General features: G+C 44.0%; 4 protein-coding genes across 4 annotated transcripts; 1 reads left to right on the top strand and 3 right to left on the bottom strand.

Annotated features, from left to right (window-relative positions):
- Positions 1–2,990: 2,990 nt before the first annotated feature.
- Positions 2,991–3,487, bottom strand: MELLADRAFT_37328 (uncharacterized protein; the record flags this gene model as incomplete). Its single annotated transcript, XM_007411950.1, has 2 exons — positions 2,991–3,133; positions 3,199–3,487. 2 exons carry the CDS (start codon positions 3,485–3,487, stop codon positions 2,991–2,993), a joined length of 432 nt encoding a protein of 143 aa, XP_007412012.1.
- Positions 3,488–6,513: 3,026 nt separating this feature from the next.
- MELLADRAFT_64674 (uncharacterized protein) lies at positions 6,514–8,045 on the top strand (the record flags this gene model as incomplete). The annotated part of the gene is made up of 7 exons (XM_007412092.1): positions 6,514–6,541; positions 7,064–7,150; positions 7,256–7,447; positions 7,511–7,600; positions 7,678–7,696; positions 7,782–7,884; positions 7,959–8,045. The coding sequence occupies 7 exons, from the start codon at positions 6,514–6,516 to the stop codon at positions 8,043–8,045; spliced, it is 606 nt and encodes a 201-aa protein (XP_007412154.1).
- Positions 8,046–8,626: 581 nt separating this feature from the next.
- Positions 8,627–11,509, bottom strand: MELLADRAFT_88608 (uncharacterized protein; the record flags this gene model as incomplete). Its single annotated transcript, XM_007411949.1, has 10 exons — positions 8,627–8,656; positions 8,754–8,822; positions 8,918–9,513; positions 9,579–9,753; positions 9,813–10,076; positions 10,168–10,241; positions 10,322–10,473; positions 10,589–11,138; positions 11,210–11,396; positions 11,468–11,509. 10 exons carry the CDS (start codon positions 11,507–11,509, stop codon positions 8,627–8,629), a joined length of 2,139 nt encoding a protein of 712 aa, XP_007412011.1.
- A 6,007-nt stretch (positions 11,510–17,516) lies between these two features.
- Positions 17,517–21,241, bottom strand: MELLADRAFT_88606 (uncharacterized protein; the record flags this gene model as incomplete). The annotated part of the gene is made up of 11 exons (XM_007411948.1): positions 17,517–17,652; positions 17,742–17,977; positions 18,085–18,509; positions 18,576–18,588; positions 18,638–18,786; positions 18,909–18,915; positions 19,126–19,452; positions 19,532–20,143; positions 20,207–20,590; positions 20,660–20,971; positions 21,065–21,241. The coding sequence occupies 11 exons, from the start codon at positions 21,239–21,241 to the stop codon at positions 17,517–17,519; spliced, it is 2,778 nt and encodes a 925-aa protein (XP_007412010.1).
- Positions 21,242–22,694: the final 1,453 nt, after the last annotated feature.

Below are 22,694 nucleotides of genomic sequence, written 5' to 3'. Positions count from 1 at the left end.
TAGAATAAGAGCAAAAGAAGATTTCTTTTAGTGGGTGAGTTATTAGTTACAAGGAAAAGAAGCAAAAGATAAGAGAAAAAAAGGACTTACTTTGTTAAAGAGTCGAGTGTAGTGGTGTTGAAGTTATTTAATTTTAGTTGAAGTCGGGTGAAAAGGGTTGATGTCTCAATTTTTGATTTTTTTAAAGTCATCTATACATATAAGGCCAGTACCCGAGTGTGGGGGGCTCAGGGCCGGGCTGAGTACGGTTCCTGGGTTCAAACCCGGTTAAGTTCGTACCTTTTGTATTGTTTCAAAAAGATTGAGTGTGTGCTGATGGATGGGAGGTTGTGCTGAACATCCCAGCTCACATGCTGAGCACCTGGCTGATAGGCCAAGCTCACATGCATCAGCTCACCCGCTGATAGGCTGGTGCATCACATTGGCATAATGTGAGCTTGCTGCTCACAGCAAGCTCATGTGTAGAATGGGTGAGAAGCTTGGGTGAGGGCCACGTAGCCGCACTCACGCTGCTTTCACCTGCTCTACACAACCACTCGGCGTGATCATACCCAACTTACATTTCACGTGGTCCCAGTTCAAAGTTGCCCCGTGGTGTACATCTCTTTAGTGAAATCTAACTCCTGTAACAAGCTGTCCAACAGTAGCAGAAGGGGAAGCTGGCCCCTAGGACCCACCTTCCCATCTGGGAACCTCTTTAACGCTGGCAGTGTATATCATGCTTTTTGCCTTTTGATAAGCAGAAGCTAATCAAATGTATATAGGAGACTCAATTGGGGCAGGAGGACGTAAAAATGGTCAAATGAGAATATGCAAAAGTGCCATGCAGAATGACTAAGATGTTTTTTGACATGATGACTAAATCTCATAGCAAGGAAGAGTTACACCGCCTTCAGCAATTGGTGCATTTGAAGAGCCAAATGCTTTTTGCCTCATTTGCCAATGCTTTCATTGAGATTTTGCTTGAAAAAGGGACTTCATGAATAGGTGTCATAGGGGAAATGGCATGTATCATAACCCAAAAATCTATCCACTGGTGGTGATTGATGCTTTCAAAATGTCTCATTGGGTGTGGGCTTATGGGTTGATCAGTAAAAGAAAATCCCACACAATTGGGCAGCAAGGAAGAAATAGTGGGAAGGAAAAGCTATGAATAGTGGGCTCAATAGAAAGGTTCAAGCCCCATTGTTCAACACTAATACTATTCATGGCTGCACTTGGGTGAGTTGTAAGTGGGAAGCAGAGAGCTCTTAATATGCACTTACCCATAATCCTGAAGCCCTGCTGTCATGACAGGGTACAGTGATTCTGGAGGGGTGAATCCCGATTTAAGAATATTAATGTTTCAAAAAATCATTGAGGCATACCTTGAATTGCATCTGACAGGATTAGGTCAAGACTTATGGTGATGGATTTAATCTGGCATGTTACAACCATTGGATATTTTCATAAGTTACTAAAGAATGGCGGAAGTTGGTCTTGAGTGTACAGCTGATCAAATTAATTCAAGTGCCCAATTTCAATTGATCACAGTGGTATTTATAATGATGTATCAGCATATATCTTCTGTTGCTCCCCAATGACTGGCGAGAGTTGAGGAATCAATCTGTCACATAAACCCCATAGAACGAAAACATCAACTGCATAAGCATCCTGGTTTAGGGGTTCATGAGAAATCTCGGAGACCACAAACATGTATAGCAATACGGGAACTTCGAGGTATCCATAACGTCTCTGACAGTTGGATTCGAGCCATCGAGACCAAGGAATTCCATCTCGTCGTCCAGGGTAGCGTCGTTGTTGGTCTCCCCTTGTATCCTCTGATTCAATCAAAAATCAAAGGTGTCAACATCCTATGCGATCCGGGTAGAACCATACGGAAAAAGGACACAGCGAGGAGAGACTCTGTATTACATTTCCGCCATACGCCAGCAATTGTTTCTGACGAGACTTTTGCCAAGTCGACCAGATCCAGTCAATATTGGCGTGATGCAAAAAGAAGATCCTGTCAGATTTATCGTAAGTTGGTATTGTGAGTCGATTTTCGTCTGTGCCACCAAAGAATCAAGGAAACGCTCACGGCTGTGAATGCAAGATGATGGAGATACGGTTTCGGAAAATTCAGCGATGGTGACCCCGAATGATTGGAAATGAATTCAAAGAAAGTATTCCTGACGTCATTTGCTGAATATGCTGGGGAGGAAAATTCCTATGTTTCGGACGTTTGTGATTTAGTCCCAGAATCAGAAAAAAGAAATAACATTTCGGCAGGCTGAAGAAACGAACTCCGCCGACTAGTGCGTGAACCATAGCATGAGGTCCAGGGCTTGCGTTTTCTATGACATTGGGATTTTCGCCCTACAAATGTTTGTATCACAATGAGTTCCATTTGGTTTTTCAAACCTTGGTGGTTTGAGTAGAATCTCCTAGAGTGACTCACTTCGATTGAAACCCAAAAGGAGCTAAAATTTCTAAATCGCAAAATAGTTTGGATAGCAGTCTCGTCGCTTTGAGGAAAATCAGAGGTGAGTAGGCCGGGTTATAATATATCTATTGACGATGTGGTGGTGGACAAGGATGATGTGCACTAACAAGTATTGGCTTCCAAAGATAGAACCACTGTAATGCAGGCGCGTCAGCTAGTCAATTCGGAGCGATCGGTGTATGTACGAGTTGGTTTCAATCGGACCCACTTGACAGATGAATCCAAGTAAATTGTCCATAGTCTTTCGAGGAAATGCTTGACGGGGTGCCGAAGTTCAAAATTCTTGAAGGCGCCATCCATGACCCTTCCCCCAGCTAAGGTCCAGACACATGAGTTAGGAAGCTAGATACTTTAAGATCGAGTCTCTGGACAAAGATACTGACGTGTGCCTAGTTGGGTGTTATGATCACCTGTCCCATCGCCTCCAAACCCCGCCTGAATGTGACAAAGACATGTGCGTCTGATTGGTAGGATGCTTCGTATCATCAAGGAAAGCTAGGAAATTTCATCGCACCTTTGAGTCAGATGACCACACTGGCGCAGTGGTGACATTTTTTGCGTCCAAAACCCAGTTCCAATGTGGCAAAGCACCAGAGTAACCACAAGAATTCAACTCCTTTTCGTAAATATATATGAACTGTCGGTGCCCTACGAAGAAGCAAATTCTTGATCAATCCCTTATCATTGATTACTAGGTGTATTCAGTCACTAACACGGCAGAAATTGGGCCACAAAGTGTATTTGACCCTGCGAGTTCGAGTGCACATATTGGAAATCATCGTATCGACGAAGATTAAAGTTTTTACCAAGACGCGAAGGCTTGGTCGCCAAACACTTCACGGCTTTGATGTAAGATATCCGGGCCTCTTGAGACAAGCTTCTCCATTCCAATCTTTTCCGGATAGAGCTGCAAGATTGCCGTCCCGGACTGGCTTGATATGTCGGATATACAATTGCAAGAAGATTTATCAGGGCGAAAGATAGGTCACATCGAAGTCTCATGTCTTCCTAAATTCGAGACTGATAAAGCAGATGTGGTCCTCGAGAATGTTAAGTAGAAAACCCTTTGTGCCGCCGATGTGAACCTGGCCGGAGGGATTGAAAACCTTCTGAGTTGAGCTCACCTTCCTAAGCGCCTGGGTAGCCACTCTCCTAGACTTCGCTAGAGTTCAATTCTGACTTCTCGCCCTCACAGCCTCAAAATACGATTCACGCGTAATCGGACAGCTAATTCCGCAAAACACACAAATTAACAAGATGTGGGTCAGACGAGTCAACAACAAGGTTAGATTGTCATCACATATGAGATTTTCGTGAGATGGCATCGTCATTCACGCCCGATCGTTACTGAAGGGCATTACCTGGATGATTGGTTTTGAAGAGATAGCAGAAATCATGAGTACTACATGTCTACATTTGATTATCTCTGGGCCCGGGGAGGGGAACGACTTATATACCCAACAACAAGGCATGGAAAAGGGAAAGTTCCTTCCGTGATGTTTTCGCTTCTTGCGGTGAATGACATGACAGTTTATTCACCCCAGCAAGCCCCAGCAGCTCCAGCTTCTCTCCCACGATAATTCAAGTCAACTGTCAGAGATAGTCGGAGAGAGTCAGAGTCGTTTGTATGTTATATGGCCCTTTTGCATGGTTTACATATCAGACGATGCTTAGCTTGAACAAGATAAAAAAACATGAACGTCATCGCACGATCTCACAAAACATCTCCATAAGAAAGTACGGACGTGCCCTAACTTAACTAAGTCCCTCTCGGACGAGCGAGTAGTCGAGAGAGGGACTTAGACCTTATACCACCTCTTTGGCGTTAAGTTAGGGACGTGCCGCTCTTCCTTCAAGTCATTCAACGGGTTTATCTCGTGATTTGCTGCGTATTCATTGCGAGATGAATATCACCGGATATTAAATGTGTACAAAATATATAAGATGTGTGGGCGAGCAATGTTTGATCTTGTTTGATAGGATACGCTGAATCCAGAATTCCAACTCCAGCGAATTTCTTACTTACATACTTACTGGTCAACTGGTCAGAGCGAGAGGACTGAAAGAATCAAGGCTTCAGCTTTGAGAGATGATTGAATGGAAGTTGCACACGATCTGGAAGTAAAAAATGATGATAGAGATGTCCTTTACAAAGCAGAAGAAAAGAGAAGCCATTCCTGTTGTATACGAACTCGCACATCATTTGCATATGTGACAAAAAATACAAGCAAGTTAGCAACAAAGCCAAGTGAACCATATAGTTGATTATCTTATTGATATATGCTGAGAATCATCAGACTCTGGAAATCCTTACAAATCTTTCCTGGAGTCGTAGGATTTTTGCATCTGGCAGTTCACTCAACTCCTGGCAAATGACAATTGGCCACTAGGAGCGGGCTTTTAGGAACGAGAATAGGACAAGGAGCCATCGTGACGTCGCCATGACGATTCGATGTGTAAGCTTTTCTCCTCTGATCATTACAGTCATCTGAGCTGTTTACCTTTTGCGAGATCCTTCTCTTTACTACTTTTTCGAGGACGCATATTTCCCTCAATTGATCATCTAACCAACTGTGGATGCTTTCTGAACTATTCAAGACTTGAAGCGCATACCTGTCTGATATATAGAGTACAGAAGATCGAAGGCTTAGCCTTAGGCTTGGTGGTATGATCAGAATTGTGCTAGTAGTAGTATCTAAATCTACCTGACCCATGTCCTTCTAATCCTGAAGATATAACCAAATAAGCACGGGTTTCAATGGCCCCTCGTGGACGTTTACGCAGTGATTCCGATGCGGTTTTGTGATTCAAGGCTAGAGAGAGTTAAAAGTTTTGCTTCTGAAGAACGATCAATCTCAATTTGACATCATGACAAGCTCCGTTTCTTCGCTTGTATGTAGGATGAAAGGCGAGGTTCTCGATGACATAGAGCGTGACTAGGTGTAAATCATACGATGCACCCCACAATCTCAATGAGGATGTGGCCTTGATGCGGAGGTGGGGTGACTAATTCGACTTAACCAGGATTGCTCAATGGCATGTTTGGATTACTGCAGTACATAGCTTAGAGTATGTCATGATATATAAGAAGAACCGGAGTGGGATTTGCTCGAAGTCAATAACTGTGGATTCTTCGAAGATCAGTTTCTAGCTGAGCCCAAAGCAATCATTGCACGAGGTTGTGTGCGCATCCCAAGCTGAGTCGCCTTTTCCTCCTGTATCGTTCAGTTGGCTACAGCATCCTTATCCTACAAACAGGCAATATTTCACTCAGTCTGAACCACTCAAGAACGCTCAAAAAAGTAGGAAGATTTTTTCCAAGATGCTCCTTAAGTAAAGGAAGAGCTTAGGCAACTATGAGTGATGGAACATCGGCCAGGGGAAGATCTTCCGTTTTCGTGCGTCATCCCTCATCTTGACTTTCGGAAGAGTTTATTTTAGGCGTGTTATTTCTTCGTTGATCTTATAGGAGATAAACCAAGTGTTCAACAACTGATTCAAGCTTAACAGTCAATACAACACTAACCCCTCCTGTGTATCAACACAAGTGCTTTATGGTAAAGCGCTACAGAAATGAGGCCAGTTACTGCCATTCTTTGCAGGAATTACTGCAAAGAAAGGTATGTCTGTTGGAGGTCTGAAGCGCATAATGGACGCTTGGTATCTTCTCAGCTGCCTATAGCAAAGCTCGATGTTGGACTAAGCACTATATCATGAGGTCACACCCTCGACCACTGAAGATTACTCTGCTCGTCCTAAGGCGATCTTTAACATTGCGCGGCTGAAGTGATACCTGCTTATTCTCAGTTGCTATTACATGAGAAGAAGATTCACCAGCGGCTGAATTCCTCAAATTCACCAGAGCTACATCTCCGAAAGTTATAAAGAGAGCCTTCAAACCTGGTCTTACTCGCTCAACTCCACTCACTCTGATTCTGTCACTTTTTCATTCAATCTCCTTGTCCGTCTCAACTCACTCATACGCCACTTCCAATATAAATACGGTTCAACAATTTGCACTATTCACCATGTCTTCATGTCCTGGAAACATCTCGTGTATGTTAAAAGAGCTGAAGCCATCTGAACGTCACTTTTCGCTTTTTCTTGTGTCTGGCCCTACCCACATGATAACCTTCGCCAAAAACTGGTGCCCTTAATTTACCTCGACTAAGTGATGGGATTCAGTTTTCACCCCAGACCCCTCCGGTGGATGTGATTCTCGATGACTTTTCGCGAATGCAAATGTCAGATTCTTAAGCCGCTTGAGCTCTATAAGCTGGCTCATCTGTCGAAGCGGCTTATGAACACAGATGACACACTGTTTCTGGGATTGAAAGACCGAATAAAGACGTTCTAGAAATGAAAAACCTAAGAAACTTTCGAACATGTGACAAAACATACGTCTTCTATCAACTCATGAACCTCACCAAAAAATCTTTGATTGCTTGTTCATCTTTTTCTTTTGTTTAATATAATTTTCCTATCATACAATGGAATAGTCTTAAATTCTTTGTTTTCTTGTTTCCCAATGAGACATAATCCTAACTGAATCCTTCCTGTGTAAACTTTATTCGTCAGACTGTCTAGGTGCTCATTGCGCTTGCCAAAGTCTCGAAGGGCAAAAAGAATATCACGGTACTTTAGAAGCGTATGATAGACACCAAGGTAAGGTAGTACGATCATATGATCAAGTTTTTCTCGTATGACCAATCTTTTCTCGTAGAAGGTATTTCTGTGAAGGATGCTAAATGGTTCTCTATTTCCCAGTAGAGCTATGCAAAGGCTCTGTTGCGACTGTCTTTTATCACCCAGAATACGCCACGGTGTTAGGAGCTATTCAACCTCCGATCTTGACATTTGAACCTTACCCTTATCAAGCGATCAAGGACCTGAATATAATCTTACCCAGTCAATGTGACAATTTTTTTTCTGACGAGAAATTTCACCAAAGTGAATCGAGTGGTAAGTAAAGACTTATCCTTTGGGTTTTGAGGTATCAAGTTTTTTGCTATGTCTTGAAGTCAGCTTCTGAGGAATTTCTCACCTTCTCATCAGAATCAGATCACAGTTCATCTGGTACCGTAGTACCTGTTAAGGAGGAAGGGACTTCAAATGGTAAGACCCTTTGAATCGCAACGATTGTAGGTAAATTTTAGAATGTTAATGCTTTGATACAATTGACATACATACAGGTATGCTTACTTCTAGAAGGTAAAGATCTCTAATCTGTATATCTTGGTTAGAAATCTGACGAGACAGTTTGATTATTTGTCTTGGTGATTTTCTTTGATCTTAGTGGTAAGTGTGGTCAACCAAAGTACCCAATCGACGAATTCCCACTTGGAAGAGGTACACCTCCACAAGGTACAATAGTTTATCCTCCATTGGTCAAAGTCAAGGTACTTAATGGTATAATTGTTCCAAGCATGTCATGAAGACTTTCAAGTTAATCTGTCGCTTGTCATACATTTAGGGTCCTTTACTTGATTACCATGGCGTTCAAATGTTTTTTGAAAAGTCAGGAGGAGCAGGATCAATCCCAAGTTTAAACAAGAGATAATTCTCCTTCCGAAACTTCGAAAATTGTATTACTTTAAACTATATCTGTGTATGATTAGATTCATGTTATTTCGTATCTTACTACCCAATGGAAAGCGATTAAACACACCTTTGCTTTAGTCTTGTAATATTTGTTTTCCTTGGTGATCAACAATGGAAACAGTGATATTGTGTAACTTTTGGGATATGGTTTTCGTTATTTCACTTTGTCAGGATAACCAGCGTGTAAGATTAATCAGGCTCTTTACAACTCAATGAGGGACAAATGACTCTCTGCAAATACAAAACGTCCTCTCAGTGTATATCTGTGTCAACCCCAGTTGAGAACTTTTTGACCATCATCGACGACGCAGGAACAAAAAAAAAGAAATGCAATTATATTCCAGTAAACTGATAGAAAAAAATAGCATCTACCAATGGTTTTGCAGCCTCTTCTTGATTTCACGTTTAAACTGAAGCGATTGTCAAGGAGCCGCATTCCGAGCCAAGAAAATGATATGCAAATCACCCTACTTGACTATTGTAAGGTAGAAATATTGGAGCTGATAATGTCGAGCAATTCAAGAATGCAGAGCAGGAACCTTATCCCTGATCCAGCTGGGCTTGATATAACTACAAGTACGAGCAAAAGTCGCGGAGGTATGAACCTAGCAAACAAAACCAGGTCAAGACCGAGGTTGAATGGTAGGAAAGTCATTTGGGAACTTACAAGTTCATGGTAAATGAAAGCTTCTACTGCTTTACCGTGAAGACTAGAAGAAGGGTGAATCTTGATTTTCTGAGTCATCAAAAAGAAAATCAAGATACATGAACACAGGCAAGTTAGACTTCGAGCTGTATTGAAACCTGCTTTCAATGGCATTCTTCACGTACGATCTTGGTTACGGGGTTTAGGTAAGTCCGGTCTTGCTGTCTGACGGCGATGTTAGTAGATAAGCCTGTGAGCAGACTAGTCAAGAGCGGTTCAGAGTTCCCTTCTCCGTTATTTGATCGATTGTAATCACTAGTAGATTTTGACCAATCTAAGTCGGCGCGTTTACACCGTTCTCTAAGTTGCTGACGAGATTTGAGAACATTAGTCATGGATTTATAATTGATGTGATGAGTTCGACACCATGCTTTGATCTCGCCGCGATTTTGTTCAGTACCACTATCACTCAATAAGCTCTCAAAACTGCGAAGTATATTTAACAGAAAAATATGATCGCCATCGCGATGCAAAAATCTTCTGCGGACTTCTTGCGCCTGCTCACGTGTTGCCGAAGTGTTGATTAATAAGGTATCATGATGTTCAAGTAACGCTAGGAGATCTATCATATCTTGTGCGCATTCATTTTCGAATGAAGCCAGCAAGCACCTAGCCTGAGGGGGATCTAAAGGAAGTTTCGCCATTTGACGTCCCAGAGCCGATAGTTTTCCTGTGGAATTGACAGCACCCAGAAAGACTAGATGTAGGAGAGCAAACTTCACTTGATTGAATGATGGAAGGCATTAGCACATACCGCCGATGAAGAGGTAGAAAAGCCGAGCTCACGATCACCGGTGTCTGGCGGATCCATGAAATCAAATTTGAATACGTCTGACACCCCGCTTGCTAGGAGATGCAAGACAGCAAAGGATAAGCTACACCGTTTGATTTCTGGCTCAGTGATTTTCGCAAACGTTTCAAATTGCTCCTCCGGATACAAACGCCAACATTTTCCAGGCGACTGATGAACTTAAAAAGATCAATGTACGGCAGCCTCTCAGGTATTTGGTAAAGACTCACCTCTCGTCCTGCACGTCCACTCCTCTGATCAGCCGAAGATTGACTGATGGGTTCTGCTCGTAATTCTTCCACGCCAGCAAGGCTGTGATGTCGTTTGATTTTTGCAATTCCGGCGTCAATGACGTAGGAGACCCCAGGAATGGTGATTGAAGTCTCAGCAACGTTTGTGGCTAGGATAAATTTACGTGTATGAGGTGGGGTTTTGACAAAAACTTGCTGTTGCTGTGCGGTTGGTAGTTTGGCATAAAGTGGGCATATCATTATCTGCCATGGTCAGGACATCGATGGGACATCAAATTCAGAAAACATCAGTTTCGATATCAGATCGATAATATATGACAGATCATCAAATCACCTGTGTCATCGAAGGCAAAAGGTCCTTCGCATAAAGCATCAGCTGGGATTGCATACTCTCGATATCTTCCTGACCTGTGGTTGAGATGGACAGGCAAATCATTTGTTGAATTAGTTGAATTATGCGAGCAAAGATGCGATACAAAGCAGCTCACCTGCAAGGAAGACAAGGACGTCTCCCGGTGGCTGATTTTTGTGTATCTGTAGCGAAGTTTTCACGGCAGCTTCGATATAATCAGTTTGTGGCTCTTTGCTAAAGTAAATCGTTACTGGATGTTGTCGGCCCTGGATGTATATGACTTTTGCGCTGAAAAAACAAACACTCCATAACTTCAGTGGAATGAATTTCTGACCTGTAGACAAATGCCGTGATGCAGCATCTAAAAGAAATTGCACGCAACTTGTCGAAGAACTCGGCAAACCGCTGGGCGTCCAATGTAGCACTCATGACGATGATCTTCAATGGGCGTGCAGGGCAGCCTGCTCCGGCACCATTGCCTTTGGTGGGAAAATTCAACTTCCTTTCAGCCATTTCCTTACGCGTGCTTTGTATACTCTTCATAAACCCCATAAGCATATCAGTCCTTAGCGAGCGTTCATGAACTTCATCCAGGATAACGACATCGTATGTAGACAAAAGTTCATCAGATAATAATTCTTGCAATAGTGTACCATCTGTGACGTATTTTAAAGCTGTCGCTGAGTTACTGCAATCGTCGAACCTCACAGTGTATCCCACTTGACTTCCTAATTCACATCCCATCTCTTCTGAAACTCTGGTAGCCAGCGAAATAGCAGCAACCCTTCTAGGCTGTGTCACGACAACTCTGATCTTCCGTTTCATGTTCGTGAGTTCGCGATATCCGTGTCCTAGGATATATTGTGGGATCTGAGTCGTCTTCCCGCATCCTGTTTCACCCAGGACTACAATTGTATCGTTCTCGTGAATCTCTTTGAGGATGGCTTCCTTACCTATGAACAGAACGATTTGTCAGATGGTCATCTTCGGTAAATGATAAAATCCCCAAATAAAGCTATTTCACCTGCGTAAACTGGCAATGCTTGCTGTACCAATGCCAATGCGTCGGCTTTTGCTTGTCTGATTTGCTTGTTAGAATCATTCTTCAAATGTCGAGGTTTCTTTTTTCGAGGACCAGTTGAATTGTTTAGACTATCTGAATCATCGTCTGAATTTGAACCACTAAACCGAATCACTTTAGGTGGCTTGGTCTGAAATATTTTCCTTTAATCAGTGATTTGTATGTAATAATCTTCAAAGGTATTAAAATCTTGAAGCTTACCTGGGAAGTCGCCATTTGAAGTTCAGGTACTCGCAAACCCATGTATCGGTTTCTTGGAGATTTCAAGTGATGGTAAACTAAAACTTATCTGGTCGTTGATTAATCGTCGTTGAAGAAAAGGGGTACATTGGACTTTCGTACTTTGGCTGATAATTCTCAGAACTGACCTGATAAAATTCATTACAAGCATCATACAGCCTGGGCACTATGCTTGTATGCACAAATCTACATTACCACAAGTCCAACATCAACCTTTACATGTCATTCACTGCGGACAACGTGACCGGGGGCCCTCCCACTTCCATGGGTTATTACAACCCCCTCAGACCTGTGATTCTCTGAGGTACCGTGTGGCTAAGCCTGCCCTCCCACCCACCTCGTACCACCTCAACATATCACCGATCGACCAACTCCACAAGCAAGACACGATCCATCTCAGCACACCCTTTCTTCCGTCATATCTAGTGTTGAAGTGTTTATTTCAACAGCCAACATGCTCGTCACCGAGTTTGCTACTCGACTCACAGAACATCACCCTCGACTAGCGACTCGCCTGACCATCACTGCCCTCGCGAAATTCGTCAATCTTGCTAGCGAGGTGTATAACCGCGCTGACGAAGCACTGAGCTTTACATCTAGTGACACCAGACTGCTTCCCTTCCTGAGGCTCGCCTTAAAACTGACGATCGAAGAATGCGACTACAACTCATTATGGACGTTATTGTTTCCTTCGATTCCATTTGCTCACATAAATCCCGCCAACCTGATACGCCTGCATGGTCTCGATGAGGACCTTAAAAAAAACAAAGTCCACGAGGTTTACCTCACCCCGCCCACCCATACCTGCTTAGTCTGTGATCAACCTTCCGGACGACAACTCCGACAACGGCCTCGAATCGACGGTTACATGTATGACATAGATGGTATCCACTCTGCCGAGTTCCACACCTGGGCCTGTTTAGGTATGTTTGATTGCACGCTTTGACTCATGGGAATCTAATATCACACATTCTCCAGCAACTGACCGATTGCACTTGAATTTGATGTTCCAGATTGTGGCACTTACTACCGGCCATCCTATTACAGCAACAAAACAACCAAGCTGAGAGTTTACTACACAAAAACTCAGGGCGCCCATCCGCATCAATTTCAAGTTCACTGCCACTTCGCAATGACTCATCGGCTTGTGATGTCCTTTCGCCAATCCCAGATGTTAGCACAGTGAGTCCTACATGTTTATCGCATACATTTTTAAAGATTGTAGCTGAATCCATCTCATATTCCTTCCTAAGCATATCTAACTTCAATCTTGTCAATTTGTTCAACCTCACCCATTTCAAGCACCAGACCGTGCCAACACACTCAGGCGATCAATCTATCCCGAAAATATCGCAAGAGGTCGCTCGCGATGGTGTCGACATTTTCAGCTTACTACGACGCTCCGAGGCACGTGGATCTGTACTTTACGTAAGCGCCGACGGAAAGGATGCCGACCGGTTATTACCTGCGATGGTTCGAGAACTCTACCACATCGCCAATCATGGATCATCACACCGAGACCATTTCTGCTCACTGTGTGTCTGCACTGCCCCAATTCAACTTGGAGGAAAAGAAGCAGTCAAAAGTCAGTGTCTCCCCATGATTGACTTCGTGCTTCGTAATTTTAATGAACTTTTGACTGATTTACCTCAGTTATCCAAGCGGTTGTCACGGATGGACTTACAATAGGTCACTGGCGCTGCACTGCGTCATCAGTGCAGCTTCAGGTCCTCGCTCATCGCGCTGGGGCGCCTCCTCCAAATGGCCCGTGTCTCAACACCTTACCCAAAGTCACCTCGAGATTCTGCACCGAGCATGAGATAGCTTTGAAGGGTTGGTGTGTGGCCCAACCATGTACTGACCTTGCAGAACCTAATTCAGAAACGTGTCAAAACAAAAATCACAAAATTGCTTGGACTGAATTTAAAGCTTTAAAGAACAAAAAATTTTCACTTAAGTCGATGCTCAACCGCCCTGGGTCCAACCTACCATCTGATCCGTCTGTACACCTTCATCCCGACACTGCCGAGCTGGTCGATTTGGAAAGCCTCCACCAAGCCGACAAGGCTGACCGCCAACACGAGTCCGCCCGTGATGGTGGCGAAGCTGCACCCAAAGGAAGCCCAGTCTTGAGCCGCTCCCGCACCCACAATGATCAACTCATTGTAGGTACGTGCGGAATCATATTGTCTAGGCGAACTTTCTACAATGCAGAAGCACCCAGTGCTCTGAGAGTTAGTTGTTTTTTTGTTCTTCTGTACCGTTTGAAACTCTTCCATCCACTGATATATTTATTTTTCCCTTGAAGGACTACCTTGTCGAAGCTTTCCCTGAAGGCCTGCCAGAGGTGATCTTTTACGACAACGCCTGCAACCTTTTACGAGTGATCCATAACGGGGACAAGGACCCCGCCCCTTTTGAACACACTGTAATCCCGGTGGACCCTTTCCATCATCGCTCTCATAAAGAGAGCGATACATTCTGTCAAATGTATACTGACCCAAAAAAATTTCCAGAGCTGCAAGAGAATGGCTCTTGGATCTTTAATGCATCCACTGGGGAGTTGAGTAATATATGGTATGGTGGCTTTGCATCTATGTGTCGAAACATGCAAGCCACTCGGTATGAGTTTTTTTTGGAGGAGATGGTGGAATTTCGCAACTTGTGGCTGAGTGATGCATTGGCTGCCCGGCCAACCTTGCAGTATATAGGTATACAAAAATTGTAATAGGAAGGTGCGCCTTGATTTTTTTATTCTGAAACCGCCACCGCACTGAATAAACCTCTTTCACATTTTATATAGTGATCCAAGCCTGTGCGATAAAGCTTGGATGGTCGCTTCCACTGATTCTTTTGTCCTCCATCAGGTTGTGTTTTTTGTAATCCAATGGCTATTCCTCTGGGACTTGGCATTTGGGGATAAAAACGAAACGTGTTCATTTATATAATGCAAAACAATTGAAGTGCTCAAAACCTATTCAATTTTGAGCACACCTTAATGCGAATCCAGGTTTGTTTGTGGCGTCATCTCCGAGGCCAGAACAGAGCTTCCATCTGTATATTGTGGTTGCCTTGGAACGTCGCGCCCACCGGTCCAGTGTATTATCACACAGTGTATGCTTGCCTCACTTGTTTCACATGAGTTTGGTAAATAATTAATGTGATATATAGTTGAGGTGGTTTTGACATGGATTAACTTAGAGAGAACATTCTGGTTGGGGTTTGCACTGACTATGCTGAATCACATGGTACCAGATGTCTAGGTTTGGTGTGGCGAAATCAAATGGAACCATGGCTTAACTAAAAGGTATGCCTCGCTTTCTTTTCTATTGGATGGATCATGAATCATAATTCCAAATGATCCATATCACCTGGTTCTGGGTTTAGACTATTCCACTTGGCATATTCACATTTGATTGACAGCGATCGGGACAGTAGCACACATATCAGGTAAGATAATGCTTTATAAGGTTAATCAAGTGTATTTGATGGTGGATCAAAGAAAGTCAACGTGTTAGGCACCTTCAAAACCAAAACGATCCATACAATCACAATCAGACAGTACAAGCGACATGGACAGGTCCCGCCCCCGCGACCTGCGTCCACCAAGCACACCGATCAATAGCGGCAAACACGCACATGGTGGAACTTTCCACATTAGAGCATCGTGACCCAAACTACTGTCAAAATAAAAGGTTCGTGATCTTTTGTTGGTTTCATGATGCTCCGGCTTGCTTCAGGAAGAACAGCCCTTAGCCGGATCTCTGGGCGTTCTCCGCATGCATTCAAGGCACCCGGATGTGCTTCTGAATGCATGAAGCAGGCAGGAAATCGAGGAGATTATGGCATCCAGCTGACCCAAGTCTTGATATGTTGTTTGATCGTTTTCGCATACGGTGGTCGATCGATCCACCCTCCAACTAAAGCTTTCTCAATCACTCATGCGCACCAACCCGCACCAAATTCCAGTGGCGGATCGTTTAATTGCGAACTTGGTATTGCATCACCCGGTTGGCGCCCATCCTTGCGTTGGGAAACATCAGAATACCGAAATAAAAGGGCAACCTCAGATTGCGATTAATCTCCTCCTTGATTAATCTTACGGTTAAGCCTGTGGAAGAACTTCCAAGGAAGATATGAATGGAATGGTTAGCTCAATTTCATCATCATTCTCGACGATGTATCGGCCGTTTTTGCAGGGTGAGTGCATACAATACGATACGATTGTATGCGATAGGATACGATTGTATCGTATTGGATGCTTGAATCTAATGACTGCAAGGTTTTGCTTTAGGAGCACGGTCTGTTAAAGTCTCGGAAACCAAAACAGATAATATTGTTTTTTCAATATTATTAACTGAAATAGAGACCTTTTGTGTGAAGAGTAGATCCGTTCAAACGATGAAGCTGATTTGAATTGGCATTGTGGGTCTCTTCGAAGTCAATCGAAGAGTCTTGTTTTGTTATAGATCCTTCGGAAGCATAACAAAACATGCCCACATCTTCATCAAATCATTCAAGACTACGTTAAGCGACCATCTGAAAATGGAATATCTCAATGCCAACGGGAAACAAGGACGGGGCATACTGAATTACTGAATCGGTTGCACACAAGAGGGGATTCAATTTAATCAAGAAAGTGAAGCCAAGAGAGCAAGACAGCGTAATGCTCTCTTTCGTTTTGGAACTTTGAAAAGGAGTTTTGTTTATTCAGATGTAGTTTGACTTGATAGTCATACTGCATCTGAAGACCACTACATGCTTACAACGCTTGCTGAATCGGAGTACTTAGTGAGCCTTCATGCTGACCCAGATCCGTTTGATTATGATTTTCATACATCGGCTTTTCTGATGTTTGCTATGAAAAACCCCCTTGGGGTTTTAATCCAGGATACCTCATACCCAAACGTCTAAGATGTTGATGATAGGATTGTCTCCTTGATACAGTGAAGCGCAACGAACACGAATACTGGTGTTCAATAAGTTAGAGGATTGCCGCCATCCTGAAATAGTTACTGTTGATCAAAGGTGGATAAGCCAAAGCAAACCATGTGTGCTATTCAATCATCAGTCTGAAAGCATCTGATCCACGTAGCACCTGGGGGCTCTGGCTTTAAACAAGAGGCGTGTGCGGTTGGGTAGGTAGGTACATGGGTATATGGCAACGGTGGTGTGACCTATTTGGTATTACACATCCCACGACCTGGGTGATGGGGTCAGTAGGGTGTTGGAGGGAAATTTTGTTAAATGAACACTTATTGATAAATGCAAAGTACAACTTTTTTTTGTCTCGATTTAAAATGCAGTAAATTTTGCATTCAGGAACATACAAATGTTATTCAAGTGTTCCAATTCTGTGTGATGGTATTTGTTTCCATGTAAGAGTAAAAGTAAAATCATATGATGTTTTGGTGAAGCCAAAACATTCTTCTGGTTCTACCAACATGGGATCAGGAGTGAGTGCCAAGATGTGATATTATAATCACCTACAACCAAAGAAAAGAATCTAACAAAATTCACACAACACATTTTTTCTAGAGAGGACCTGGAAATCATTTCAAACAAACACACCAAGGGCCAGTACACGAACAACTAAATGAACACTTAACAAGTAATGGTAAAGATCAAAGTATTTGTATTTTGATACCATTGAGATGCAGTAACAGTAAATTTTTCATTCAGGAACAAACAAATGTTATTCAAGTGTTCCTGAAAGGTGGTGATGGTATTTCATCATCATGTAATAGTAAAATCATATAATGTTTTGGTGCAGCCAAAAAGTCTTCTGATTCTATACCAACATGGGATCAGGAATTCCAAGATGTGATATTATCGTGACCTACAACCAAAAACTTGAAAACTCTTTCAAGTGTCCTGAAAAACAAAGACAAGAAACCACTTTCTATTTCTACAGTGGGTCGAAGTCATTTCAAACAAACACACAGAGGGCCAGTTTTGCAACAAACGTCCAAAACAAACATAAACATGCAAGAACTTTCAACATTCAATCTTATGCTGATCCTTCGGCCGAGTAGAAAGGTGGCGGTGCAATCAAACCAACCTCCTTACATAGGCTTTCACACATGTGGTTAGACGCAAATAGCTGCAATGCAGCGGTACCCGGGTTGTCGAGAAACCAACCGCGTCTATGCAATATTGAAGAGATACCAAATCATGACGAGTTAGGGAGTGGGGTGGTTTGTACAGACACTTGTATGAAATAGGTGGAACTTACGCGGTGTCCATAATGCTCAGCTCCGAAATGATTCCATTGGAACCACGGAAACCACATATCAGACCTAATCGACCATGATATTCGTACGTCCAGTGAGTGAAACAGTGGAGGAGGCTGCCTAAGAACCCTGGGGCACGATGTTGAGGGCCGAACTGACAATCGGAAGTGATGTACTCCGGAGACTCTACTGGTTCGCGCAGATTGAACCAGGAGTGGTTGCGACTGGCAGCGTGCGCCTTACGCAAAACAACATTTTGAACAACCTGAATGGAGCAAGTGAGGAGACAAAAAGGGTCAGTGTATGTAGTGTCCCGTGTTTGCACATGATGTAGAAAGGACCTACCCGCAAACTATTCAAGATGGTTCGTTGGGAAACCGTTAACATTCCACGCTGTTGAACAATGGTCTTGAATTTTTGCAGTAAACAGTCTGCGTGGGTAAGACATTGAGCAAACTGCAGATGATCCCCAATATTGTTTTTCGATTGCTCTAAAGCCATAGCCTCAAGAATGATCCGTGAAAAACCTTGACGCCAAACAGCAGGGTGTGTGTTGCGACCATCATAACAGGTCCAGATATGATCGTTGACCGAGACTTTCACGTGGTAGAATCCCCATTTGTAGCTATCCACATCGGTCCAAGTGACTCCTTTACCCATGCGTCGTTCATAGCCAAAAACCAGGTCCCGAGAATCATCTTTGGGTTCGTCAAACGGTAACGCCTGCCAACCTAGTTCTTCGGAGTCGGTCAGATATAAAGCAGGGGACGCTGGGGAGTGATGGGGATGTCAAGTCAGCACCAATACGGCCAAAGCATAGCTAGAGAGAAACTGACCAAACCCTAAAGACTGCGCGAGATGTAACATTGTGGATGAGATGTAATGGAAGCAACTTCACAAAGTTGTACTGACTCGAAGAAAAAGGGAAGAAGAATTTGAGATGAGAGATCGTCTCAAATGCAAAGACAGATGAGAGGCCAGAGGGATAGATGGAGGAAGATATTGGAGTTCCACCAAAACCTCGAATATTTATGGGCTCCAGCGCACCTCATGCCACAGTAAGCAAACCAGACATGAGGTCAGGGTCAAGGGGGGGTCCGCAACATTTGCAGCAACATAATATGTATTGCATAGGCAGGCTTGTGGGGAAAAGCCAAAGTAAATCGAACCTGTACCCTATGTAATGACAAACACAAATGGCAAGAAAGACTGAGTAAGAAAAGGAAAAAGCAACTGTTGTGAGCAGCTGAGGTCTGTTTTGATGAATAACGCCCTGAGGGTAGGTGTGGTGTATTGGTCGAATGTTTTGCTTCACTTGCCACGACAAGGGCCATCGATGCCACGTTTGGGGGCCACAGCGACGACGGGTCCTTTCAGGCGACTGACTGCGTTGAACTCCTCCTGAAAATGACGCCGCGCTCGACTGACCGTGACATTCTGTGGGTTGATTTCACCTCCGTCTGGCCAACCCTTAAGCCAATTCATCATTCGCACATAGCCGGTGTGTTTGACCCAGGCAAAATAGCGGTAAGCTGTGGGCTCGTGCAACTCGTGCATACTTCCAAAAGTCACCTTCCACTGGGGGATGCGAATGCCACGCTGGGATGCGGACTGGTACCATTCAAGGACCGATGAAAACAATACATCGTCGCCTGGCCACTCTCGTAATGACGTTGTTACCTGCGGTTGATGTATGTCGTTATTCAAGGGTGGCTTGACATCAATCTGCGCAAAAAAAGGTGTTATCGTTCGCTCATGTGTGAAAGCTGAGGTTGTGAAGGTGGCTACATACCTCTTCTTTGTTGCTAGGCAAAGCTAATAGGCTTTCAGGGGTGGAAGGGCGTGTGGCGGTTGGACTGGATGATGACAAGTTCCGTGGAGTTTCTGATTCCGTGTCCAAGTCATCAAGAAAACATATGGGGTCCAAAGAAGACCCATATGTTTTCTGCGATGTTGTTGGTTTGGCCGAGGCTTGAATCACAGGTGATTTGTTGACTATGGTGGCAGTGGTTTCGGTTGATTCCGTTGGGACTTTAGGTATGCTTGGTTTGCCCATACCAAGCCCTTCTAAGGCATCTTGAAGCTCATGAGCTAACGCTAATCGTTGGCTGGGAACACAGATAATAAGGTTTTGCAAAGTGTCGATGTATCTGTGTGGCAGTGTCACAGGAACCTCGCGCTTCAAGAAGATTGGGATGAACAGCAGCTGGTCAGCCCGTGCTCTCATACATCTGTTACATAATCTGCGTACCCAATTTTTTATATCTTTGTCCCATATGAGCAGGCTGCCATCCCACTGCGCACCGGCTGCCTCTTTCGCCTGGCGTACAAGCGAGGAGCAATGATCGAGAGTGGCCACTGGCCAAGTGGGAAATATGTGCGAGATCACTGGAGTGCGAGGTTCCTGAAAAGATCGTACACGTCAGTCCATCAGTAAAATGTATAAGTCGATGTGAAAGTGACTTACGTTGGTAACCAGGTGAAGGCTGATCACCTTACCTTTCACCGCTGAAGGTGCTGAAGCTTGGGAGGCCCGCTTGTGGGCTTCCGCTTGGGCCTGTCGAGCTCTTTCGAGCACCAAGGCACTGTCATCGTCAAGGAGGCGTCCTACTCGGTGAATGCTTTGGGAGCACTGAGGGATGACCCGGGGCCTCTTTGCTTTAGGTAAATCGGCAGGAGGTGACGGATGATGGTGACCCGGTGGAGTCGCAAGTAAGTTGGCAGGAGGAGCCATATTATCGCCACTGGGTGGAGACGTAGCTTGGGCAGCTTGTCGAGTGGTGGTGGTAGACGTAGCAGATTTGGTTCGATGGACATAGCAGGCCCCCGGTGGTCCGTAGGCATTGCAGCACTGGGAGCAGAGTGAAGATGGAGTCAGATTGGATATGTATACCATGACGAAAAGGACTATCATACTGACCGATTTGCAATATCGTAATGTACATCCAACGTGTCCCCATTTTTTATGTTTACCAGAAGTCGGGCCTTGGCCTGAGCGAGCACACTCAATCGATGGAGGTCCGCGTTTCGGCTGAGTTGATGTGGAGCTTGTGGCGTGATGAGCCCTGTTGCTGGTTCTCGCCGGTACCACAGCTCCCTGGAGGTTCACGGGAGGGCCATGTGCAGAACGGTCGAAGGCGATAGGATATTTCTGACCAGCGTTGATCAAGGCGATCTCGTGATTCAGCTGGTTCAGTTTGAAGGTGCGGTAGTAATGCTTGACCGTTTCACACTTGCCCAGTAATAATTTAAACGTCAGGCTCACGCTTTGCCTTGTGGGTGAAATGATAGAGACGAGAAAAAGGGAAAACGCAAAAGGACTCACCCTCACTTTGATGGAATCCTCCCCACCCGGGAAATGCACAAGTGATCTGTTATTCGAAGGTGGACAGTTTGGACACGACAGACCAACCTGCCCTCCAAGCGCTGGGTTGGGTAGAGGTAGATGGTTGTGCGGCGGCACTCGTCGATAGTTTCTACCAATGTAAGGGCTGTCCGGCATGTTGTAGTGATGGGAGGCCTGGGAGGAATAGACCCCTTCGTGATGGGGGGGACATTTTAAAAGCGATGTAATGATGTGTGATTGTGAAAAAAAAATTTGTGTTTCATCTACAAAAAAGGTTGAGGTGACGAAGTTGGCGAAGAAGTGAAAAAAGGACCTCCTTTCCTGTCACAGGTATGGTTTGGGAGAGGTACAATGGTCGGCCAGATGGCACGTAGGGCCCTGTGCGCAGCACGGACCGGGTCCTGGTACCAGGTACAGAGCTATGCCTATACCAGGCAATGTCTATACGGAGGGCTGTATTATCACATGATAATTATCAGAAGGAATCCGAAAGTCCGATGCTCCCAAGAAAAGATTGGCTCAAACTTTCGGCTCAAACTTCAGACACAGATTGTGAAAATTTGGTGTATGTAATTGTAGGATATGTAAAAGGTCATATGCAAACTTAGATGAGCTGTAACAAAAGCATGACCGGACATACCTTGATTCTCCCATACCAAATCCCATAAATGACATCTGGTCAACAAAACTTGGATCCTCCTTCAATGATATCTTTATAGTACAAGATATTCTCTAAAATCTTTGGCAAATTGTTCTTCCAAATTTTCAAATTGAGGATTTCTTGTCATCAAAGGAGTTGTGAACTTCACACAGAAAATTACATGTCCAGATTTGATGAGATTACTAGTAAGTGAAGCTTGGACACAAGGCTATCAGAGGCTTTTGCTCTGCATTTTGGAACTCAATAGTGAGCCAGATATATTACACTATTCTGACAGAAACTTGGTGGTTAGCCTAGCTCTGGGCTCCTGTAATTAATATCCTTGTGATGGCTATCAAGTCAAGAATGGGGTCTGAGATGCTTGAGAGCATAGACTACATAGATAGCCTGTTATACAGGGATCACAATCAATTTATGTTTTTGAAGGATAACTGCCTGAATCCTGGTATGGAAATCACTGATCATATGCAACACCATCAACATATCATTCATTTATGTTTTCCATTGCTTACATCCCCCATGCATTCATACCACACCAGAGTACGGTGGGGTTTGGGGTCAAAAACAACACCACATATGTTTTTTATTATATTAGCTCATTTCAACCTCTCAAACTACATTCTATACTAGATGAGCTGATTGCATTTGGTGGTGTGGTCCAATGATGATCGAACACATAGTCATTTGTGGTGATTGGTCACATATTTGTTTGTGGGAATGAGGCCAGTAAGTTGATTTTAGTCATATGCAGACTTTTCAGGGACAGTGTGAACCACAAAGTTGACCAATCAAAAGCTCCTTTCAGAAGTGATGAGGCAATGCTGCCACAAACCATTGACTGTGTGCGCTTGGAGAAAAATATGTACCAGCTTTCTCAGAGAATTCAAGGGGGGATACAGCATGCAAGTGTTTGCAAAACAAGCACATGTGACTTGAGTTACCCAATGC

Source organism: Melampsora larici-populina, assembly GCF_000204055.1.
Source record: "Melampsora larici-populina 98AG31 unplaced genomic scaffold MELLAscaffold_28, whole genome shotgun sequence".
Classification (NCBI taxonomy): Eukaryota; Fungi; Basidiomycota; class Pucciniomycetes; order Pucciniales; family Melampsoraceae; genus Melampsora; species Melampsora laricis-populina.
This window is presented reverse-complemented; position numbering and strand designations above follow the sequence as displayed.